Source organism: Leucopleurus acutus (assembly GCF_964270905.1).
Source record: "Leucopleurus acutus genome assembly, chromosome: 6".
Lineage (NCBI taxonomy): Eukaryota > Metazoa > Chordata > Mammalia > Artiodactyla > Delphinidae > Leucopleurus > Leucopleurus acutus.
The window spans coordinates 60,941,205-60,961,011 of record NC_139149.1 but is presented as its reverse complement, the minus strand read 5'-3'; the positions used below and the strand labels follow the sequence as shown (position 1 = coordinate 60,961,011).

General features: G+C 38.7%; 1 protein-coding gene across 2 annotated transcripts in view; it reads left to right on the top strand.

Annotated features, from left to right (window-relative positions):
• Positions 1–19,807, top strand: part of CHN1 (chimerin 1) — a gene marked incomplete at its 5' end in the record, with an annotated part of 51,563 nt that overhangs the window by 17,459 nt on the left and 14,297 nt on the right. For both annotated transcript variants that reach the window (XM_082841293.1, XM_082841292.1), the window contains one exon: positions 11,250–11,334. In XM_082841293.1, the coding sequence (XP_082697419.1) occupies positions 11,250–11,334 (85 nt within the window). The remainder of the gene's footprint in view (positions 1–11,249; positions 11,335–19,807) is intronic.

Genomic DNA, 19,807 nt, shown 5'->3' with positions numbered 1-19,807 from the left:
AATTCTCATCAGCAACTATGCAAGACAATGGAATAATATTTTCAAAGTACGCAACGACAACAACAAAAACTATAACCTAGAATTCTATATCCAGCAAAACTATCTTTCAAAAATGAAGACAAAATAAAATATTTGTTTTTTAAACAAAGAAAAACCGAGTGAATCCATTACCAAGAGACCTATGCTATAAGAATATTAAAGGAAGTTCTTCAGACAGAAGGAAAATAATTTCAGATGGAAATTTAGATCTGTACAAAACAATAAAGAATGCCAGAAATGGTAAACATATAGGTAAGTGTGAAATGTTTCTTTTCCTTCATTTTAGTGTTTTTTAAAACATAAGTTTACTGTTTAAAGCAAAAATAGTAATATATTATGTAGTTTGCACAAGTAAAACAAATAACAATATCATAAAGTACAGGGTGGGAGGAGTGGAAATGTACTGTTGTAAGATATAGTATACGTGAAGTGCTATAATATTGAGGGTAGACTATAATATTGTTAAAGATGTGTACTGTAAACCTTAGAAGTCTAAAGAATAAAATAGTTATAAGCTAATAGAGGAGGCAAAATGGATTCATAAAAAGTATGTAATTTATCCAAAACTATGCAAGAAAAGAGAAAAAAGAACAAATGGAATATATAGAAAGAAAAAGCAAGATAACAGATTTAAACCCAATTATACTGATAGTTACATTAAATGGAACTAGACTAAACACTCCATTGAAAGATAGAGGTTGTTGTCAGATTGGATTTAAAAACCAAGACCCAACTATATTCTATCCACAAGAAACCCACTTTAAAGACACAGAGAGGTAAAAAGAAAAAGATATACCATATAGACAGTAATTCAAAGAAAATTAGAATAGCTATATTTATACTAAACATAGTTTTCAGAATAAATATTATTGGCAGTAAAAACATTAGAATTCATTAAGAGGGGACTTCCCTGGTGGCACAGTGGTTAAGAATCCACCTGCCAATGCAAGGGACACAGGTTCAATACCTGGTCCGGGAAGATCCCACATGCCGCAGAGCAACTAAGCCCGTGTGCCACAACTACTGAAGCCCGTGCACCTAGAACCCGTGCTGCACAACAAGAGAAGCCACCTCAACGAGACACCCTCACACCGCAACAAAGAGTAGCCCCCGCTTGCGCAGCTAGAGAAAGCCTGCGTGCAGCAACGAAGACCCAACACAGCCAAAACTAAGTAAATAAAATAAAATTCATTCAGAGGACATAATTTAAATTTTATATGCACCTAAAAACAGAGATTCAAAATATGTAAAGCAACAACTGAACTGAAAAGTGAAATGGACAAATCCACAATTATAGATGGAGATCTCTACACTTCTCTCCCAGACATAGGACAAATAGACAAACAGACAAATAGAACAAATGGAAAATTAGTAAGGGCTTAGAAGACTTGAACAACAGTATCAACCAATTTGACCTAACTGATATTTGTATTCTACTTGGCAACAGCAGAATACACATACTATTCAAGTGAACATGAAAGATTCACCAAGACAGACAATATTCTGGGCCATAAAACAAGTGTCAATAAATGTAAAAGGACTGAAATCACACAAAGTATATCCTCTTACCATGACAGAATTAAATTCAAAATCAATAACAGATATCTGAAAATGTTCCCACATATTTGGAAATTAAACAACTTACTGTTAAATAACTCATGAATTAAAGAAGTAATCACAGGGACATTGGAAAATATTTTGAACTGAATAAAAAGAAAAATACAACACATCAAAATGTGTGGAATGTGGCCGAAGTAGTGCTTAAAGTGGAATTTATACCATTAAGTGCTTATTTGGGGAAAGAGTAAAAAGGTCAAATCAATTAGCTTCCAACTTAGGAAACTAGAAAAAGACCCAATTAAACCAATAGAAAAACAATGGAGAAAATCTGGATCTCTTTTACTAGAGCTTTAAAAAGGGTTTGAACTACATAGTTTAATAATTTTTTTGCACATTTTAATCAGACCTTTTTCCAGGTGTATTAGAGAAATACTTTATTCATAATATAATATGTTTTAACAGCAGACTGCTTTAGATGACATTTTTACAACCAAACCAAAGAGAAATTGAAATCTGGTTTTGTGGAAATGTTAATATTAGTACAGGCTTGGAGGCTTTGTGGAATTATGGATCATAAGATAATGTGGATTAGTCTGAGGCTTTTTTTGTCTCTCAGTGTTCAGTTTACATACTGCAATGTGGTATAGAGATTATCTGTCACTCAGCTGTGTATTATACAGTGGATTTTATTGCACAACCAAGTTGATTCATTGATTTTATTTTCCTGTTACATCAATACCTTCATAATACAACTTTAGGAGATTGGTATTTTGAAGTATTGATTCACTGTGTCTATATTTTTTTACTACTGGTATTTGAATGCAAACATTATTCCAAGTAATGAAACTAAACTGTCAAAGTAGAAGTGTTTTAGGTATGGCATGTGACATGTTTAAACTTTAACAGTTATTCACTTTAGAGGTAAAGCTCTCATTAGAGCTCCGATGAAAAGAAATTAAAAAGAAATTTGCTTCTGAAACCTGGAAAATGGCTAAACATTATAGTTTTTTTAATACTTTAAACACCCATATTTTGAAATGGAAAGTGTTTTTTAATTACTGGGTGATATTTATTGTTATATCATTTATTATACAAACTGTACCTTGCAATGTGATAAATAAATAAAATAAATGCCTTGATTACTTTGGTGTTTCCACTGCCTGATGCCTGGATTTCAAGTCGATGGTTTTGTGCAAGGGGCCACTCTTGCAGCTTAGAACAGAACCTTGACACCAGAAACTGCGTTCGTGTTCCGGTGTTAATGTGGTTGTGTACGATTCTGAGCAAGTTCGTTTGCACCACATCAGCTCAGCTGTAACTTATTTATTTATTGACTTTTGGCCGCACCACAGGATCCTGACCAGGGATCCAACTTGTGCCCCCTGCAGTGGAAGCGCAGAGTCTTAACCACTGGACCTCCAGGGGAAGTCCCTCAGCTGTAATTTTAGAGATATTTCCCCTCCATTGGGCTAGTGTTGATAGGGAAATGTAGATCATGAAGGAAGCCATAAAGAAATTTAAACTTTGTTAATAAGGCCCTGTATAGGATTATGGTGAATGGACTGTGTGAGTAGAATTGATAATAATTCATTATTTTTTCTGTGCATGTTTAAAGTACTGTTTTATATGCCAATTAATAAAAACCATTTTTATGTTGTTCATGTGGAAGAAGAGTTAAATTATTAATGTCGTCCTAGTAACTGCTCTACTAGTAAAGTAGGACTAGTGTTGTCACAGCCTGACCACGTTATATCAGCTCTTTCCTGTAGTTATTTCTCATATTTAAGGGGGTGCCACTTATTTGTGGTATGACCATGGTATGTCCAGCAGGCTTTTATAGTTATCTAGATCCCTCAATTTTGAACAGTTTTCTCACTCTTGAAACATTAGGTCACTGAGTTTTCTATCATTTGTCATGCTTTTCACAGTAATACTTCTGATGGTGTTAACTACTTGTGAGGTGAAGTCTGTGCCTCACAGAGTCCCTGCCCAGTCATGTGCAGCAGCCAGTTGTAGAAGCTGTTATTAGCACCTGCGCCCCTTCGCCAGCTGTCCAGTGCCCCCAGGCACACAGAACCTCCTAGATTCTGTCTGCCGCTGGCCAGAGGGTGTGCCCCTCCTATACCAGGCACTCACCAGCCCCAAGTACTGCTCGAAGCCATGTTTCAGCAAGTGCTCCGGGCATTCCTTCTGCCTTTCCTGCCGTGGGCACCACCTTTCATGTCATTCCATCAGGACAAGAGGGGGAGGCATAGTCAGCGTGATATCAGTGCTGCTGGCTTAACCGTACCCAAACCTTACTGTTTGTTATAGGTTTTTCCTGAAGAATGTTAAGGCCACTAATAGTTTAAATAACAAGGCAAGAAGGTATTGCTTTGATACTAAAGATACTCCTATTTTTAAGTTCCCCCTCCCTACCTTTTTTTCCTGTAGGGAACCTCTATACAATTTTATGTATTTGTTGTTAATGATCATAGCCAATGTTCTACATTCTCTTCTCATTATGTAGTAGAAATCAACATATACTTTAACTGAAGAGGTCAAATTAGGACCCAAATTCTAAATTCCAAATCTTTTGGATCAAAATCAAGCCATCTTGGTGAGGCTAAAATTGGTTACTTAAAAGAGTACATTCTGGTTGCCCTAAAGATAAAAATGGAAAAGAAAAAAAAAAAAAAGAGAAAGCCTTTCCTGCCCAGCTGCCTGCCTACCTATGTTCCTTTCGTTTCGATTTGGATCATCTGTTCTCTCCCTTCATTGCCCAATACCGCGCTGGAGAACTGACTCATCAGTGCCTCCCAAATTAAGAGCAGCAGCTGAAATGTCATTCCCACCTTTTCAAGCACAACTTCATTTCCCCCAACGTTCTTACTGCGTCCAACGGAGTTTCCATTTGCAGCAGGCTTTGCAGGAGTGCTGCTTGGCTGTTTGCGTTCATGCTTATTTCTACAGGTAGTGTTATGGCCTGGAAGGGATAATGAAGATGTGCTGAATTTTTCTTTCTCTTCTAATAGCATGGAATTCTTTTCCGTTGTTTCTGTTACTGACATTCAAACTGGAGATGTGAGCATCAGAAACATGAGAAGCAGACATGCTGGTTTTCTTATAGAAGCCAGGGTTTGGGTCAGTATAACAGTAGGCCCAGTGAGCATGGCTTCAGTTTTTACCTAGGTCAGTACACCGGAGATACAGGACCCTTGGCCTGTGCCACGTGGGCCTCTCAGTAGCCCACCCATCTCCCTCACTGTCTGTCCTTTTCAGCCTGCTTCTGACCAGTGCCCTCCCTGTAACAGACTCTTTGGGGTCCATTAGTTAATCCAGTCTTTCATCTCCAGTTTTAAGGTGATTGATGGGACAGGAGGTATTCACAGGTGAGAGCAATCTCAGATGCCATGGTAATAAAGTTGTCCTTTTTCCAGTTGCAAAAGAGAAGAGGTCTTTAAAACAAGTTGCTATGCCCTTTGTTCATGAAGGTATAATTCAAGCCGTGTACTCTGTCACTTTCATTTGTCGAGATGTACCAAAAGCTCTGGAGGTGGCCTAGAGAAAACATACTTGCGGCCAACTTACGAGGTTACTTTTCTCAGGACCATCTCTGACCTCACTGATACTGTTATATGATGATGCTGATTGATACCAAAACATCCCCCAGAGGAATCCCTTTTTTATAAAATGATCAAGTGATTTGTTTAAATAACTCTAAGGAAGAAACAGTCCTCTTTATAAAGGAATTGGTTATTTTCCCACCTTATGAAGCCAATGTATGTCATTATGGTCATACAGTAAACAGCAGAAACAGAGGTGGCTTCTGCTTATACGAAACAGTAACTAGAGACTAAAGAATGTCACAGAATAAAAAGCAAGGTGCTAACACCTCCTTTCTCACAAGACCACCGTGCCTCAGCCTCAGCTACAAGAAACACAGACAAGGAACCAGAAATTCGGTGGGTTTCGTTTGGTTTGGTTTCTTAACACCTTCAAGAGGAAGACAGATGACACATTTTCTTGATTTATATCCAGTGCTAGCAAAGTTATCAGATTTCCTGGTCCATAACTAAGAACTGGTGGATGGAAAAGGGAGAAGGGTTAGGAGGAAAGAAAAAGAGCCAACAACTTTGGAGAATAAAAAGAGGCAGGAAAACTAAAACACAAACTTACGAAAACATAAAAATCTGGGGCAATTTAGAATTGAAATCCCCTAAAAATGGAAAATGTCACTTAATGAGTGTTCGTTGTGTTCTGTTATGAAGACGTCAGTAACCTTGATTCCCTGGGTGTTGACCTGTGCAGATGTCTAAGGGCGTCTGCTACACTACAGGGAATCACAGGCACAGGTCACTCTGTCTTATAAACCAGGGCTTGGCCCGAGCTCCTGCACTCCTTGTGAACCACTCAGGCCTCCTTTCTACCAGATCCCACCCTAGCTCTTTCTTAGCATTCTCCTAAGCAGAAAGAACCCCCAAGATGCAACTTTTGACCTTTTAATTGTTGCGTTTTGAATACCTGTTACATTCTGATTTGATCATTCTGAGACGGGTAATCAAAATGCAACCACATCTAGGAAGCAGAATTATCTGCAGGTGTCAGTGCCCTAGAGCCTCATGTGCAGGAACAGCGCCCTGTTTCCGTCGTGCTAGGTAGAGGAGAACAACTGCAGAGCTATTCTAAGTTGTACAATCTGTGCAACTGACTTGTTAAAGATACCTTTTTCTGAATTGGTAAAATATGTGATAAAAACATCACTGATAACGTAAAACTGCATATAAAATAAAACATTTAGGTAAAGCTCAAATATAACACAATCACCCTTTTTAAAAGAAAGTATTTGTCACTTTTTCTTTAATGCACTTGACACTGTTATAGTATGATTGTAATGACATTCAGGAAAGAAGCTTGCTTTCAAGTCCAACAGCCCTTCTCTGAATTTCTGGCCAGTTCCAGTTCCTATTCCCCACTTTTTCTAAACTCTTCATTGGCTCCATGACTGAACTTACTTCCTAACACACAGAAACTAGACCATTGGGTATGAACTCCCTTAGCCTTCTGCCTCCAGGCCCCCACCACTCCTGCACTGCACAGCCATCCTCTTCCCCTTACCCTTGGCCCTGCCAACACAGGGAAGGGGAAGAGTTGAGTTTTCTTTTATTCAAAACTAATCCCTCTGCCCTGGCTCCCATCTCCATTGGTTGCCCTCAGGAACCTTACTCCATGGGTTACCTCCTCTTTCTCAGGAATCTTCAATCAGCCATTTCCATCTCTTCCACTGTTTCCCTCCCACCTCACTTCCAAACCTGTTCTGCTACTTCCCTTCCCCCTGTTAATGCCATCTTCCCCCTAAGAGTTAGCCCTCGTTCTTCCTCTCTCCTTTGCCTCCGATTCAGTTAGTCACCAAGCGCTGTTGATTCTGCCCCATGTTCTCCATCAGTACACTCTGAGTTCAGATCCGTGTCATCTGTTACCTGGACTACTGCTGTAGCACCCTCGCCTGTCTTCCTCCAGCCTTGTCCCCTCGACTGTGTCACTTTCCTTAAAAATCTTCAGTGGCCCTGCATTGCTGACTGAACAAAGTATACATTTGTAGGCGTGGAAGAGGCCCTGTCTGCCTCTCAACTCCTGCCACGCCGGTCATTAGGGTCACCTAATGCACCCCGCTCCAACACTCCTACCCCCATTCAGGCCTGTTCTGCTCACCTGGCTGACCCTGCTCATCCTGGAAGCTGCAGCTCACACATAATACCCGAGCAGTGCCCACCCCAGCTACCCTCACACTTTGCAGACACTTTCAGAAGAGGCTTTTCACGTTATATTTAACAGGAGAAACCTATGGTGAATTCCTTGAGCCAATATTTGGTTTAATCTTTGTATATGTCATCACCTAATAACTGTTTATGAATGAATAAAAATAGTTAATGAGTGATGTCTATTTGTTTTGATGACCTCTAGGGGAATAAAAAAGACAAAAAGACTACAATACTCCATTTTTACAAATACAATCCAGCGTCATGAAAGTCACAAAACAAACAAAATTTAAGAAGTAACAAATTTTAGATACAAAAATTCAAAAGGGAATCCAGTTAAATCCTGTTATACAAATACAAGTTTAGTAAGCTTCCAGGGCTTCAAGGCCTACTTCTAGAACCATTTCCTGGAGAGCTACATAACCTGCCTTACAAACAGTTTAAAAAAACGAAAGTAAAAACACCACCACCACTAAAACCAGCCCCCAAGATGCCTTTATAAAAACCTGTCCAAGATTTACTTTCTGAGATACATGTGTGATCCTCTGATTAGAGAACGTTGGGCCGCTCGGACAGTGAAACCCTTCCTTCAGCATATGTAATATGAAGAAATGCCCCAAGGTTTTCAAAAGGCCACATTCATTACTACTTTGCGAAGGTGAGGAAGGGAATTGGTTCTATCACAACATCTCAATACCCAGTTGTGTTTGCCAAGAGCCCTTCTCTGTTTCAGTGGTTTACATACCAGTAGAACTTTAACACCCTTTATCATGAGTAACTGGCAGGTACAAAACCAGACTTCCTCCACACTTCTAATCCAATTTATTAACCTTACCAAGTTAAGTAAAACTGGATTATCCTGAGACTTCCCCTAAAAATAACTTCACAATTCTCTAGCTATTTCATGATTATATAACTTTTAAAATATGAGTCAGTGCTATCTATTTCACTCATTCGCCTCAGATTAAAAGCAAGATTACATACTTTATCCAGTTTTATTCACTCAGAGGAACACAGAAGAAAATAAAGACATCACAGACTATCTGAAAGTTGATCTTGAGCTCGGCTTCAGGAACTCCAGGAAATGCTTTCAGTTTACAGGCTGTGAACATCATTAACAATCCAGAAGCAACTGTATCTGCATTCCTGACCCTTTTCCATAAAAGACATAGAAGGGATTATGGCTGCCTTTTCAAAATCAACACAACATTTTGTACTTGAGCTTACTTGGCAGTGATCAGAGTCACAAGCACATACCTGCTTGGAATGAACCCTGGGTTATTCACTGCTACCATATATGGATATTTTGGCCAGTAGTAGTATTTCGAATTCTGATATACCATATTTCATTGATTCTACTATATGCTTTTTTTTTCATTTTAACATCTCTGAAATTGGCATTAAGCTTATAATCAGTGGCATATCATAAATTAATTGGCATGGTTTTTCTAAATGGAATATATGTATCTTACATTCAGGGTAAGTCTTATGTTCAGTAGCCTCTTAAGTTTGAAGTACATTTATTTATTTATTTATTTATTTATTTATATATATATATATATATATATATATATCTCAAAAACCACTTACTAATATACAAATAAGACCTAATTAAACTTAAAAGCTTTTGCACAGCAAAGGAACCATAAACAAAATGAAAAGACAACCTACAGAATGGGAGAAAATATTTGCCAACTATGTGACCGACAAAATATACAAACAGCTCGTATAGCTCAATATCAAACAAACTATCCAATCAGAAAATGGGCAGAAGACCTAAATAGACATTTCTCCAAAGAAGACATACAGATAGCCAAAAGGCATATGAAAAGATGCTCAGCATTGCTAATTATTAGAGAAATGCAAATCAGAACTACAGTGAAGTATCACCTCATACCGGTCAGAATGGCCATCTTTAAAAAGTCCACAAACAATAAATGCTGGAGAGGGTGTGGAGAAAAGGAAACCCTCCTATACTGTTGGTGGGAGTGTAAATTGGTGCAGCCACTATAGAGAACAGTATGGTGGTTCCCTAAAAATCTAAAAATAGAACTACCATATGATCCAGCAATCCCACTCCTTGGCGTATATCTGAAGAAAACCATAATTCGGAAAGATACAAGAACCCCAAAGTTCCTTGCAGCACTATTTACAATAGCCAAAACATGGAAGCAACCTAAATGTCCGTCAGCAGATGAATGGATAAAGAAGACATACACATACACACACACACACACACACACACACACACACACACACACACACACACGATGGAATACTACTAAGCCATAAAGAAGAATGAAATAATGCCACTTGCAGTAACATGGATGAACCTAGAGATTATCATACTGAGTGAAGTAAGCCAGACAGAGAAACACAAATACCATATGATATCGTTTATATGTGGAATCTAAAAGGAAGGAAAAGACACAGATGAACTTATTTCCAAAACAGAATGTTTACCAAAGAGGAAAGGGGAAAGGGGGAGGGATAAATTAGGAGGCTGGGATTAACATATACACACTACTGTGTATAAAATAGATAACCAACCAACAAACAAAAAATCACTTTATATAAATAGAACAGTAGTAAAAATGACAGTCTTAGCTGTGAATTTCATTATTTGCCATAGCTGTTTTGGCAGATATTTGAAATCAAATCGTCACACTTTGTGATTTTCACTCTCTTGTATTACTGCTTTCTGATGGAGGAAATCATATATATGTAAGAAATTATCTCAAGCAAATGCAATTTGATACAGATCAGTAACTTCCTTGTTCCCTGTCCCTCCCTTTTCTTTTGACGACTTCTTTTTTTTTTTTTTTTTTTTTTTTTGCGGTACGCGGGCCTCTCACTTTTGTGGCCTCTCCCGTTGCGGAGCACAGGCTCCGGACGCGCAGACTCCGCGGCCATGGCTCACGGGCCCAGCCGCTCCGCGGCATGTGGGATCTTCCCGGACCGGGGCACGAACCCGTGTCTCCTGCATCGGCAGGCGGACTGTCAACCGCTGTGCCACCAGGGAAGTCCTGACTTATTTCTTGAGTACATTTTTAGCCAATATTTGCTCAGAAGTCTTAAGGTGTTACTGATAATATTCAAGATATTTTTTCTTTTATTCTTTAATGTGTGGGGTTTGGATTTATTGCTCTATTCTACTAATATTTTTTCATTTAGGTTAAGCTAGAATGGCTTCTCTTTCCTATCCATAAAGTCTATAGGTATCTTGGCATTTGAATCCTTCTTCTTTGGAGGTTCCTTTCTTAGGGATAAAAGAATCAAATGCAGTAAAACCTTTATGAGCTGGAAAGATGAGTGAATAATTACTGTATTCAAACAGGGTTTCTGATCAACTGTAGCTTCTGCAGTTTCTAAAATATATTCATTTTCTTTTGCTAACATAGTATCAAATGGTTCTGAACAGATATTAGCCCTTTTTGATGATTCTGTTGTAACCAGTCACTAAATACCACCTTCACCACCCGTGGCCCTGACTGTGGTCACAGAGGACAGGAGATGGATCATCTGACAAAATCCTTATAGACAGATTCTGTCTACATCACTCCTCATCCCCATGCATGCCGCAGCGCTCAGAATATGCCCGTACTTGTATAGCGCATAGATGAGACTGCTTCCAGCTGGAGGGGACCAGTTGGAAAATTCCACTGTAGAAATGGTTTTCAAAAGTAAATAGCAGAATATTGGTTTGATTTATCACCATTTCTAAAACAAAGAGGAAATCAAGCTCTGAAGGAAATTGTAACTGCTTGGCAGTTCCACTCAACCAAGGTTTTTCTAACTGTAACCATATTGTGCCTCGATACTGACTATGGCTTGTGTATGACTGCTTGGAGGGGAAATAATCTCCTCATCTGTAATCTCCCCTCTGGCCACTTTGTCACTACTCTTTTTCAGGTCCACACATTCAGGGGGCCGCACTGGTGTGAATACTGTGCCAACTTCATGTGGGGACTCATTGCTCAGGGAGTGAGATGTGCAGGTAAGAGCTCTTCCCTTTTCGCCTGATTGTGTAAGTTATGAAGCTATAAGGAGTAACTCATGAGGAGCTTTGCTATTCTGCACATATAATGGGCTGGACCCCCGTTTGCTCTTAACATGCAACAGGCTGGATTTCTCAGGCAGCCAATTTGACTATTGATATTTTATCTGACCTTCACCTTCTTGTACTTAATGGGCAGCAGTCTGGTCCTTTAAAAAGAGAGAAGTTGTCTTGTTCAGGAAGTCTGATAAAAGGAGATAAAAGTAAGGCAGTTATATTTGCCTTGCCTTTGATGTTGCAGCAACTAAATTTATAAGAATGATTTTTTTAAAGCAGTGTACAGGGACCTATGATTGTTGCCTTAGAAACTGAATTTTAAAGATAACTTGTTAAGCTGAATTGTCCTTACTAACTTTTGTGAAATCAAATTGAAGCTTTAAAAATCTGTGAATTTATCTTAAAAGATGATTACCAAATTCTGAAAAACCACTTAGTCACTAATATTTTGTTTGTGACATTTTAAAATCTTGAATATGCCATATCCTCTTTATAAAATATGACCATAGTATTTTAGATTTAAATTTAGAAACTTGAAGGTTTCCACATAAAGAAATAACCAACTCAGGGATTTATTGAAATGCTTTATGAAATAAGTAGTTATTCGCATAATGTGAAATTCATTTGTATAGAACAACTATACTGAGTACTGGCCATTTATTCAAACTGCTCTAAATTCTGGTATGGGCTTAAAAATAATTATTTAAATTTCAGATGTGTGATGTTAGGTCATAGAAGTTTCTTTCTGCTATTTAAATTGTAAAACTAAAAAATACCTTCTTACATGTCTTTTTGCCTGAAGCTTAACTCTAAAAATGTATGTGAAGAGTAAAGTATTTCAAAATGGTAACTGAAGTAATTCTGTCAAATTTAGCACTGTAAAAATCCACATTTCTTTTGTGGCATGATTCCTAATGGAATATTTTCGTTGTCCATTATGTGCAGAAACTTCTGGGGTTTGATTCTTCTTATTTCTAAATTGCCTTTTCTTTGAATAGCAAGGTGTGGTATGCGTTGCATGTGAACGTTCCAAGTCGCCCTTCCTTCACTTATAACTCCCTTAGCACCACTAAGGCATGATAAGGTTCCACGCATGTATCACTAGCTAGATCCATTCAGGGACCTTGCCGCCATGAGGAGGGGGAAGAATTCCTCACGTCTTGACTTTGAACTGTGCAGAGGTGTCCGTCAAGGAGAGCCTCAGCTCAGAGCCAGTCTTATTCCTCCAACATCCTAGAGGGCTGACAGCCCCATTTGCAGTTCTCTGCCCAGAGAATAAATGAGGACAACATTGTCTTTCTGGCTGGTGGTTACCCAGAGTCAGGATGAGGACCCATCACTAGGAAGGTTGTGGTTGAGCCTTTGAACTGGAGGAAGGTTGTGGTTGAGCCTTTGAACGGAACATAGTCGTGTAGTTAAGAACATCCACGTCATTGTGGTGTTTCAAAGGCAAATGGAGTACCCTTTCCAAAGCACAAATCACCTGCTCGAAGAATGGTCGTCTTCATAAGCCTGGTTTGCCTTTATGACATAGCCTTGACCAGCTGAGACTGCAACGGTTTCTTACACATTTTAAGACTGTCACTAATTCAAAAGCTTTTCTTTTACTAGAGTGATGATGTTTATCGTTTACATTTTGAAAGAGTGAAGGCCACCTACATGGAAATTGAGTCACCTGTTAGCAGAGAACTAGCACAGCACATGTGAATAATCTTTGGCCATATGCTACAACCCCATATCATGTTTAGAAGAAATGTTTTGGAATGTTTATGATAGTGATAATGTGAAGGAAAAGAAGAAAGAAAATGATTCACCCCATCCCATAGCCACCCACTTGAATAGCCTCCACTTTTTATTGTGAGTAAATGTCAACAATGTAAAGAAAAGCCTTTTCATTTTATGTTATATCTTGTCTTCAAAAGCGTTATATTCTATGTGATTGGAACCCGATTACTGAGCAATATAAGAAGTCAACCCATTTTTTTAAAATACGGAAGGTTAGGATTTGAATTACTTCTGTTTTCTATGACAACTAATTACATTTAGATTGATGGTGGGATTCTTTCATCTGAAGTGGCTCATCCTGACCTTTGAGCCATCTACTTTATATAAAACAATGCAAAGAATTAAGAACTTCGAGAGAGAGAACTAACTGTGGTAGGGTGAACGTTGGCTCCCCAAAGATGTCTACTTCCTAATGCCTAGAACCTGTGACTGTTTCCTCTCATGGCAAAGGAGAGTCTGTGATTAAGTTAATGAAGTTGAGACGGGGAGATTACTGTGGACTGTCAGAGTGGCCCAGTGTAATCACGATCAAAGCGTCCCTGTAAGAGGGAGGCAAAAGAGGCTGAGTCAGATAAAAGGTATAAGAACAGAAGCAGAGGTCAGAAAAGAGCAAGGATGCTATGCTGCTAGCTTTGAAGATGGGGGAAGGGGGCCATGAGCCAATGAATGCAGGCAGCCTCTGGAAGCTGGAAAAGGCAAGGCAAGAAACAGATTCTCCCCTGGAACCTCCAGAAGGAGGTCTTAGGCTTGCTACGGCCTTGATTTCAGTCCAGTGAAACTGATTTTGGGCTTCTGACCTCCAGAACTGTTAGATGACACACTCATGTTGTTTTAAACCACTGAGTTTACGGTTATTTGTTACAGCGGCAACAGGAGACTAATACATTAGCCACTAAGCATTAAAGCTTTTACTTCCAAAGAAAAATGGAAGTAACACTGCCTATCAGAAAAGAGGTGTATTTATCTGCTTTTGATCCCTAAGACAGCTTGCTTTGTTCTGGTTTCTTTTTTCAAAATCCACCAAGGCAGAAGAGAGGTTGTCAGGAATTTTTAAAGGAATGTTTGCCAAGAGCAGCAGTTTTGTATCCCACCACCCCCCTCTTTTTTTTTTTTTTTTTTTAACATTATGCGAAGTGTTGGGTGATGTTCCAATCACCAGGCTGGTGGCAGAGTAGCTGAAGGAATCAGACTGAATCCAGCTAATAGCAAGCAAGCTGTCCCTTCAGTACTGAAAGCTCTAGGCTTGCTCAACACCCACCGCTGACAAGGACAACTGAGGGAGCAGCAGGGACAGTCATGGGGATGCAGTCATTGCAGACATGATCTTCCCAAAACTCCACAACATGAGGTTCCACAGTCGGCATTAAACGTCTCACCTACCACAGTCTCCCTTACGTTAGGCTTCTTTAAGTGAGTAAAATGACGTTGCAAGAGACCATCTAACTGCAGCTTGGGAGTGGTGCTCCTTTGCGAGCAAAGTAAGTGGCCTTCAAAAGTTAAGTGCAAAGGATCATTGTTGTTCAGATGGAATAATTTTCCCAGACCATTTTTCCTTTCTTTATGAAATTTAAGCTTATAGGTTAAAGTAATCTATTATAAGATCACCAAACATCTCTCTCATGAAAAAGACCATTATTCCACCAGCATTCCTGAATTGTTTTCATTTTAGCCTTCCCAAAATATTCTAAGAAATTAAGCCGGATAATAATTGTAAATCAGACACATCAACTTAGTGTTGGTTATTTATGAAAGTGACTTCATTTTTCCAGTGTATCATTATCATTGCTGCCGGCCCCCAAAAGGAAATGGCAGCAGTTTTTTTCCTAATAATAAAATGTATTTATTGCTTTGCATATACAAGCACTTAACTTCTAGGTTGGAGAAGGGGAAGTAATGTCTTCGATTTTAATTACTGCTTTGATTGTACCTAAAAAGATATGTTTGTCCTTGTAACCCAATGAGAAGTTGGTTAGACTTGCTTACGACTTTCATGTAGCTCCTTTCAATTGAAAGCAGTGTTTTCATAAATATCCCAAAGAACAAAGTATTCTTCTTAATTTTGCTTCTGAAAATAATGACTTCTGATGCATGTTAGAAATGGGCTAGTCCCACTTTTCCTGGGTGGGCGTGGAGGTGGAGGTAGGGACAGCTAAGAGACATGTTTTAAAATAAAACTTCTATTTGCAATTAATTTAAAATAGGAACACTCGTAGAAAAGAATGAATGATTACCTTTCCTTTCAAAACACACATTAACATTACCCCTTAATCCTATCAATAGAATATAAATAATATCAGCTATTTATTTCAAAAAATAGGTTTCTGTGCTTTTTAGATATAAAGCATGCATGTTTTTTAGAGAAATCAAGCCCAGAAAATCTGAAAGTAACCTCAAGTTAGTATTCTAATAGAAATACTTGATTAATAAGGACAGAATGAAATACGATTTGAATTTCTCATTCCTCCTTTCATGTGTTTATTCTGTGCTTATTAACTTGAAGAATTGGGAGGGGGCAATGTGATCTAATTGTAACATAAAAATAACCCACCAAACCAAGAGATGCAACAAATGAGATAATCTTTTATGGAGTTTTTTTTTCACTTATACTGTAGAGCTTCCCTGGGAGAAACTGAACTCTATAGGAGTTATATGACTTTAATAAATAAGTATGAAAACCAAATAAGGTCTTAATGGCACCCTGAAATGTTGATATATTGCTAGTCCCTGAAGCAGCAATTTTCAGAGCAAGTGCAGAGCTGGTATATTGCACTGTGAACTTAAGGGTATAACGATACTTCATTTTAATGCCTTTACCCTATCCTTTGGTCTTTTGAAGGACTTCATATCCAATCCTGCCAAAAAATTTGGCCTTTGAAATTTATTTCTAAAATTGAGCATAATATATTGTCCCATAGTTTAATCTTATCCAAATGTAAGAAAGAATATCAGTTTAGGAAACATTTCCCTTCTTGTTAAATACCTAAATCTGAGCTCAGTCATCTCTTTATCCAGTTTTCACTGAGTCACAAATAAATTAGGCATTTGCTGATGTGTAAAATGGGAGATAACTGCAAACGTTCAAAGGAAAAACATTAATATTAGTATCAGACCATTAGTGCCATTCAGATGTTTTGATATTCTGTGGATGCATCTAAATTTTACTGTTTTACCTTCTAGTGGATTTCCACTTACTTAGGAAAGAAGGTGACAAAACAAGAATATAATGGGTAGGTTTTATCGCTGCTTTTTAAAAGTGCTTGCCAAATCACATATAGATTTCTCTAACAGTAAAATACAGCAGAGCCTTTTAAACTCAAGTATATACAACAAATAATAGGTACAACATACATTATTGAATAAGAGGTTGAAAATAGCAAGTTCATCTTCAACCCTGAAAACAATAACTCAGCGTACATGGTGTACTGCTGGTGAAAAGTGGTATATGTATCACTCAGTGGGACGAGCACAGGCTGGGAATTAGGAAGCCAAGGTTGAAATCTCAGTTCTACCAGTTTCTGGCTGAGCAACTTGAACAAGTCATTTAGCCTCTCTGAGCTTCGTTGTCTTTGTGAAAAGAAGACACTGGGGTAGGTTGTTACTAACAGCCATTTCCAGCTGGACCTGTGACTTCCGTGTACACACAATATGAGGCACATCAACATTATTTTTAGATAATGAAGCTCTGCTGACTTTTATACTTTTAAAATATTATGTAAGAGTTCTTCCAGTTCTAGACAAGTTGAATAAATATGTTTTATTCCTCACAATAATGATAACAAAAGACCCTGGGCAGAATATATACATCAGTTATCAAAAGACTGAAAGTTGGGTAAAAGAAGGAAGGCTGATTAGGGACCTCAGGACTCAAGGAACCCAGAAGCGAGTTGCCTGGTGGTATTTTGGATTTTGGGGTTTTTTGAAACTCCTGTGTATCCCAGCCTGAGCATTAAAGATACCCACAACCCATAAATGCCAATAGGCACAGACAAATCCCAAGAAAAGCTGGCTCTTCCCAGCCAAAGCCCTGGGAAAAGGGCACCCAAGCCGGACAGAAGTCTTTTAGCCGTATCTACCATTCTCCAGGTGAACACCATGATAAAGCCACATTGCTACCCCTACCCACGGACTTCTGCTGGATGCTGCCGCAGACGGCTGTGGGTAGAACCCTATTTTCCATCCCACTCTGCAGTAACAAGGTTGCACTTCTCTCCTGTGAGTCTGTGAGTAGAGCCCTGTCTTCCATCACCATCTTGCAGGAAGAAAGTGGAACCCCTCCCTGGCTGAGACTGTGGGTGGAACCCTGACTTTCATCCCCCCCGCCTATAGTAGAAGCAGCACCCACTCAGCCCAAGTCCACGGGCAGAGAGCCCTGTCTTCATCCCTGACCTGCAGTAATGAGGCAGCTGAGACCATGATCGGAACTCTCTTCCGTGCCCACCCTGCAGTTCCATGCAGCACAGCACTCCTCCCCGACCAGGTTTGTGAGCAAACCCTGACTTCCATCCCTACCCTGCAATAATAACTAGGACATGGCCCTCTTGCCTCCCCAGAATGTAGGGTAGAGTCCTGCCATAAAATACATGTTTGGTAGGCAAAATAGCACTGCAGTAGCATTACAAAGGCTTTGTTACCTAGTTTGACATTTGAAACACAGCGTATGAAAGTATGCCAGGATTTGCATTCTAAATCTAAACAGGTTAACTACCTGCTAAAGTTGAAAATTTCAGTAGGAACCAGAGTCTTATAACACTCAAAATATCCAGGATGCAGTTCAAAATTACATTTCATACCAAGTACCAGGAAAATCTCAACTCAGATGAAAAAAGATAATCAACAGTCGCCAATACTGAGATGACAGAGATGTTGGAATTATCAGACAAGGAAAGCAGCGCTCATAAAAACGTTCCAAGAAGCAATTAGAAACACTCTTGAAACAAATGAAAAAAATAGGAAATATCAGAAAAGAAATAAAGATATAAGAAGAACTAAATGTAAATTTTAGAACTGAAAATTTTATTAACAAATAAACCCACGGGATGGGCTCAATGGTAGATACAATATGTCAGAGGAAGGAATCTGTGAAGCTGAAGATAGATCAGTAGATATTATCCAATTCAAATGAGAGCAAAAATAGATTTTTAAAAGTGAACTGAGCTTCAGAGACCTGTAGAACAGAAGATTTAGCATTTGTGTTGTTGGAGTCCCGGAAGAGGATAAAGAGTGAGAGGGTGGAAGATATTTGAAAAACTGGTGGCTGAAGACTCCCCAGATTTGGTGAAAGCAGTCAGAGAAAAATCATGTACCTATTTGGAAGTACGTTTATGTAAATGAAGTGTATAAAGAACAGTGTAGATGAGGAAGCAGCTATAACCCCAGCATCCAAGTCCTTTTCAGGACCTGGCATTCACATCTGACGAACACAGAACTGGCCTAGAAGTCAGCTTAGCTCCTGACCTTAAGCTGATTATGACAATGCCTTACAGTGAACCCTGGGGCACTACCTAGGAAAGGCCTCTCAAAATGTTTCATTCTTCTAAATAATAACAGAGTCATGGTAAACAATTACAATTTACTATGTGTAAGCATTTTACGTGTATTAATATTTAAGCCTCACATTAACATAATAATAGAACCTAATAATAGATCTACTATTAATGGATAAATACTATTATTATTCCCATTTTATATAACTGAGGCACAGAAAGTTTAAGTAACCCCCTCAAAATCACACAGCTAATAGATTCTAGATCTAACTCTAAATTACGGAAGTTATACAAAACATTAAAATTTCAGGGGAAATGAGGTCCTTTAAGTGGCCATTGCCATTGAGTTGCCTTATGATTGAATCAGAAATCTTATTTATATCTAATATAGAATAAAGAGGAATTTGGGGTTCAGGTTATGTATTCATTTGGACATCATTTAACTACACAGAACAGTGTTGGGTCATTTGTTCAGATGGTACAGATTCAGCTCCTTGCCCTGGCAGCCTTTACGTATTCAAAGAAGCACCTGTTCTTCTTTAGTGATGACGATGTTTGGACACTATTAGCATGGGCTGTGCCATCGCCAGTGCTGTTCACTTACACACACATGTTCAAAGACTCAGCTTCCCTCGACACCTAGCCTGTTTTTGCACATGGGAGGTGCTCAGTACACATGACTTCTTCCCTTAGAGTCACCACAAGCCTTAAGTTCTTTTTTCAAGTTGTTAATATCTACATATTTAATGAAAGAACAATTCTATTTATAAGTTTTGGCTAATTTTCCTTGTCTTTGTTAACTGTTACTGCCATATATATAACTAGATTTCAGCTTTACCAAAAGTCATAATAATGATGACGATCATCGGTATTTGTCTAACATTTTATAATATGCAAATCACCTCGAATGCATGGGCTTATTAATTCTCATAACAATTCTGTGAGGTAAATGTTATGCTCCCGTTTCTGCCCAAACAGCAAGTAAAACTGAAGCTTGCCCAAGGACCACAGACAGTGGTCGTGGGACTGTATGGTTTTCAAATCCATTAAGACCTGGCTATAAATTGTGTGTACCTCAGTTGGATTGGATTTATGGGAGGTCAGCATCAAGTTTTCATGAACTTAAAAACAAACGGGTAATATTTTAA